Below are 6,000 nucleotides of genomic sequence, written 5' to 3'. Positions count from 1 at the left end.
CCAGTGCCCATCCCTAATTGCCCTGAAGGTAGTCAAGAGTCAACCACATTACTATGGGTCTGGAGTCACGTGTAGGCTAGACCAGGTAAGGATGGCAGTTTCCTTCCCTAAGGGACATCAGTGAACCAGATGGGTTTTTCTGACAATCAACAATAAGTTTTGTGGTCATCATTAGACTCTTAATTCCAGTTTTTAAAAAAAATTCAAATTCCACCATCTTCCATGGTGAGATTTGACCCCGGGTCCCCAGAACAACACGTGGGTTTCTGGATTAACAATCCAACGGTAATGACTTTACTGCAATAAGGAACACACCTTCACTGTAATTTATGATTTGGAGATGCTGTTGGACTGGGGTGTACAAAGTTAAAAGTCACACAACACCAGATTATAGTCCAACAGGTTTAATTGGAAGCACTAGCTTTCGGAGCGTTGCTCCTTCATCACCTGTGCTCACTGTAACTTTAAGAAGGTTCAACAACCACCAGTAATGAGAACAACTAGGATGGTCACAAATGCAGCTTTACCATCAATATCCAGAACATACAATATTTGTTTTAAATTCTTCTTTTTGTACGGAAAAATAAATATAGCGATAAAAAGACAATTGCATTTGTCAACCCTTTAGAAATATACAAAATCAGCAAAAGCTCTTTAACAACCTGCCATCTTTAACAACCAAAGTCCTTTATTTTCATTGGATGGCTGTGTTTCCGTGTGAATTTCCATTGAACAGTCCTGTTCCCATGTGACTCTTTATTGGATAATACTGTTCCTCTGTGAACTTTCATTGGATAGTTCTGTCACCGTCCGAATTCCCATTGGATAGCTCTGTTTCTGACGGAGATGTCACTCTGCCCTTCTCCCCATACGGCGCTGAGGAAAGATGGCGGCGTGCACTCGGTGGCGGTTAGTGCGCGCGCTGGGTTTGAATGGCGGGCAGCAGTTGCGAGTGGGTCGCGCGGGGCTGGTCACTGAAGCGGCCCCAAACCCGACTCCCCGGTACCCGCCCGTCCTACCGTCCCGTACCGCCAAAAGTAAGTCAGCTCAAAGGCGGAGGCTGGACGAGCTTTTCCAGCGGGTTCACGGGGCCCCCTCGGTGGCCGAGAAGATCCGGCTCCTGACCCGGATCCAGCGGCTCAAGTACGTCGTGTATCCGCAGACGCTGTCTCTGGAGGCGGACCGCTGGTACCAGAGCTTCACCAAGACCGTCTTTATGCCGGGACTGCCCGGCCGCCTGAGCGGCCCCGAGCCCGGTGCCGAGCCTGATCTCGGCCGTCTCAGGTCCCTGGTGTGCGAGGCGGTGTCGCAGGAGAACTTCTATGTGAAGAGGCGGCGGCCATTCCTGTACCGGGAAAGAGAGCAGACGGTGCTGCCGCTCCTCGGGAGCCTGGTGCCGCGGATCATCAGCGCCTTGACCGCGGAAAACCCGTTGCTCGGAGTCTCCTCCCTGGGTAAGGAGAAAAATGCTGAAAATGTGTTGCTGGAAAAGCACAGCAGGTCAGGCAGCATCCAAGGAGCAGGAGAATCGACGTTTCGGGCATGACCCCTTCTTCAGGACGTCGATCCTCCTGCTCCTTGGATGCTGCCTGACCTGTTGTGCTTTTCCAGCAACACATTTTCAGCTCTGGTCTCCAGCATCTGCAGTCCTCACTTTCTCCTCTAAGGAGAGAAATGGCCCGGCTGCGCCATCCGACGATGTCACTGACTCCCCTTCACGCCCGTCAGCTCGGAGTGCCTCCCCGCCAGCCCTGAGCACCCCCCCCTCACTCTCCCCGCCAGCCCTGAGCCCCCCCACTCCCCCGGCCTCACTCTCCCCGCCAGCCGCGAGGCCTCCCCCCCCCCCTCCCCGCCAGCCCTGCCTATACCCACCCCTCCCTCCCTCCTTCCTTCCTTCCTTCCTTCCAGCCCTTACCACAAGGCCAGATCGCTCACATCATTCGTAAGCAGGCAGCCCTAGACTTAACTTTGCAATTTGTTTTGGTAAGTGTACAGTGAAAATTACCCAGAGTAATATTGCTAGGTTGACTACTAGATTTTAAAACAATGAAACACATAGGACAGAATAAAGAACCCCTACAGAACTCAGCTTATCCAACCAGACTTAATTATGCTGTTCTGAATACACACAACATTCCCAATAAGCAAACTCCCTTTAAAACCCAGTATAAATGGAACACATGCTTACAGGTTGAAGTTGAAGGACAAAGAGAGAGAATTTTCACACAACTCTGTTGGACTTTCCAGTTCATGACTGAACTGAAAACAGCTCAGCTCAGTTAAAGAGCAGAACACTCCCCTCTTTTATACAGGTCACTTCTAAAGCATGATCACTTTGGCCTGAAGTCTCATCTGTTTACATATAACCAAAAAGCCTCTCCAAATCCTTTTCATCTCTGTGCCAAACCAGACTGATCGGAGATGGCCCAGTTTATTGTCCCTCTGAAAAAATCAAGGACAGCGTCTCCTTGAGTCAAGGGACAGCTTTTAGAAAAAAGGATAAGCTTTGTGACACCTCTCCCTCCACCCACCCCCCCCCAAAAAAAAAAGAAGAACCATCGATACCAAAAGATGACTTCATTTTTCATCCTTCAAAACCCAGTTAGTAGTCTAAACACCACTATACTAACTATAAACGTGCACAACCACATGCAAATTCAGGCTACGGTACTCCCACCACTGAACACCTCCGTATCTCATTTGAGTCTCGATAACTCATCGGCTATCATGTTTTCGTGACGTGTCACATGCACAATTGTCAAATTGAGTAGTTGCAACAACAAGCACCATCTAAATAGTATGGTGTTTGTGTCTGTAAATTTTTCCACAAACGTCAATGGGTTGTGATCAGTGTGTATGATTGTCTCAGATGCTTTGCTGGCAATATAAATACTGTAATGTAATGTCAACCCCAACATTTGGTGTCTCTTTCTCCACCATTGAATATTTCTGTTGATGAATGTTATACTTCCTGGAAAAGTACCCGGTGGGTCTTTCTATTCCTTTTTCATCCTCCAGCAGGAGTACCTCACTAACACCCACGTCACTGGCATTGATAGCCACCTTGAAAGGCTTCATATAATCCAGTGTGGTTAATACTGGGGCAGTAGTTAACAGTTTTTAGGCAGTCAAATGCCTTTTGACAGTCCGCTGTCCACTGAAACTTCTTGCCCTTTTTTAACAATTGTGATTGGTGCAGCCACACTGCTAAAGTTTAGCACAAACTTTCAATAGAATCTACTCAACCCCAGGAACCGTAGTACTGTGTTTTCTGTCTATGGTGTGGAAAGTTTCCAAATTACTTTCCTTTTCGCATCTCGTGGGGCCATTTGTCCATGTCCGATAACATGGCCCAGGAAGGTGACTTGGGCTTTGGCAAATTCACATTTACCTAGGTTTACCACCAAGCCTGCCTTCCGAAATCAATTGAACAAGTCCAATCGATGCTGTAAATGTATCTTCCATGAGTGACTAAAAATCAATAGGTCATCAGTAATACACCACACTGTTGGGTAATCTGGCAATGACCTTATTAGTCAGTCTCTGAAATGTGGCTGGAGCATTTTTCATACCAAATAACATGACTTTGAACTGATATAGTCCATTTGGCATTACGAAAGCTGAAATCGTCTTTGCTTTCTCTGACAGAGGTACTTGCCAGTAGCCTCTGAGTAAGTCCAACTTAGAAATGTAAGTTGCTTGTCCCACTTTTTCGTCACAGTCCTCTAACTGTAGAATTGGCTACATATCAGTCTTTGTAACGGTGTTGACTTGCAACAGCCCACACATAACAGTTGGGTATCATCTGGCTTTGGCACCATGTCCATAGAACATAGAACAATACAGCACAGAACAGGCCCTTCGGCCCACTATGTTGTGCCAAGCATTTGTCCGAGCTTAAGCACCTATCCATGTACCTATCCAATTGCCGCTTAAAGGTCACCAATGATTCTGACTCTGCCACTCCCACAGGCAGTGCATCCATGCCCCCACTACTCTCTGGGTAAAGAACCTAACGCTGACACCCCCCCCCCCCCCCCCCCCCCATACCTTCCTCCCTTCAATTTATGTCTCTTTGTAACACTCTGTTGTACCCGGAGAAAAAGTCTCTGACTGTCTACTCTATTTATTCCCCTGATCATCTTATAAACCTCTATCAAGTCACCCCTCATCCTTCTCCGTTTCAATGAGAAAAGGCCTAGCACTCTCAACCTATCCTCGTACGACCTATTCTCCATTCCAGACAACATCCTAGTAAATCTCTGCACCCTCTCCAAAGCTTCCACATTTTTCCTAAAATGAGGCGACCAGAACTGCACACAGTACTCCAAATGTGGCCTTACCAAGGTCCTATACAGCTGCAACATCACCTCACGACTCTTGAATTCAATCCCTCTGCTAATGAGCGCTAATACACCATAAGCCTTCTTACAAACTCTATCCACCTGAGTGGCAACTTTCAAAGATCTATGAACATAGACCCCAAGATCTCTCTGCTCCTCCACCTTACTAAGAACCCTACCGTTAACCCTGTATTCCGCATTCTTATTTGTCCTTCCAAAATGGACAACCTCACACTTGACAGGGTTGAACTCCATCTGCCACTCCTCAGCCCAGCTCTGCATCATATCTAAGTCCCTTTGCAGCCGACAACAGCCCTCCTCACTATCCACAACTCCACCAATCTTCGTATCGTCTGCAAATTTACTGACCCACCCTTCGACTCCGTCTTCCAAGTCATTAATAAAAATTACAAACAGCAGAGGACCCAGAACTGATCCCTGCGGAACTCCAATTGTACCTGGACTCCAGGCTGAATATTTACCATCTACCACCACACTCTGACTTCGACCGGTTCGCCAGTTCTCTATCCAACTGGCCAAACCTCCCACTATCCCATGCCTCCTGACTTTCTGCATAAGCCTACCATGGGAAACCTTATCAAATGCCTTACTAAAATCCATGTACACTACATCCACTGCTCTACCCTCATCCACATGTTTGGTCACCTCCTCAAAGAATTCAATAAGACTTGTAAGGCAAGACCTACCCCTCACAAATCCGTGCTGGCTGTCCTTAATCAAGCAGTGTCTTTCCAGATACTCATAAATCCTATCCCTCAGTACCCTTTCCATTACTTTGTCTACCACCGAAGTAAGACTAACTGGCCTGTAATTTCCGGGACTTTCCCTATTCTCTTTTTTGAACAGGGGCACAACATTCGCCACTCTCCAGTCCCTTGGCACCACCCCCATTGACAGTGAAGACGAAAAGATCATTGCCAACGGTTCTCTTACTTCCCACATAATCCTAGGATATATCCCGTCAGGCCCAGGGGACTTGTCTGTCCTCAGGTTTTTCAAAATGCCCAACACATCTTCCTTCCTAACAAGTATCTCCTCTAGCTTACCAGTCCGTTTCATACTCTCCTCTTCAACTATACGGTCCCTCTCATTTGTAAATACTGAAGAAAAGTACTCATTCAAGACCTCTCCTATCTCTTCCGACTCAATACACAGTCTCTCGCTACTGCCTTGATCGGACCTACCCTCGTTCTCGTCACTCTCATGTTTCTCACATACGCATAAAAGGCCTTGCGGTTATCCTGATCCTACCCGCCAAAGATTTTTCATGCCCTCTCTTAGTTCTCCTAATCCCTTTCTTCAGCTGCCTCCTGGCTATCCTGTATCCCTCCAAGGCTCTGTCTGAACCTTGTTTCCTCAACCTTATGCAAGCCTCCTTCTTCCTCCTTACAAGACATTCAACCTCCCTCGTCAACCAAGGTTCCCTCACACGACCATTTCTTTCCTGCCTGACAGGTGCATACATATCAAGGACATGTCATATCTGTTCCTTGAAAAAGTTCCGTATTTCAACGATATCTTTCCCTGACAGCCTATGCTCCCAATTTATGCTCCTTAGATCCTGTCTTGCAGCATCATATTTACCCTTCCCCCAGTTGTGAAACCTGCCCTGTTGCATGCACCTATCTCTCTCCAT

The 6,000-nt window shown here is 47.2% G+C and overlaps 1 protein-coding gene across 2 annotated transcripts in view; it reads left to right on the top strand.

Annotated features, from left to right (window-relative positions):
• The first annotated feature begins 851 nt into the window (after nt 1–851).
• The window catches only part of mrps30 (mitochondrial ribosomal protein S30), a 57,737-nt gene continuing 52,588 nt past the window's right edge, over nt 852–6,000 (top strand). For both annotated transcript variants that reach the window (XR_011960771.1, XM_072571645.1), the window contains exon 1: nt 852–1,454. Coding sequence is in view for 1 of the 2 variants with exons in the window: in XM_072571645.1 (XP_072427746.1) it covers nt 887–1,454 (568 nt within the window). In the remaining variant the exon portion in view is untranslated. The remainder of the gene's footprint in view (nt 1,455–6,000) is intronic.

This window comes from Chiloscyllium punctatum, chromosome 1 (genome assembly GCF_047496795.1).
Source record: "Chiloscyllium punctatum isolate Juve2018m chromosome 1, sChiPun1.3, whole genome shotgun sequence".
Taxonomy (NCBI): Eukaryota; Metazoa; Chordata; class Chondrichthyes; order Orectolobiformes; family Hemiscylliidae; genus Chiloscyllium; species Chiloscyllium punctatum.
The sequence above is the reverse complement of the archived record's forward strand: the minus strand, read 5'-3'. Positions and strand labels throughout refer to the sequence as shown.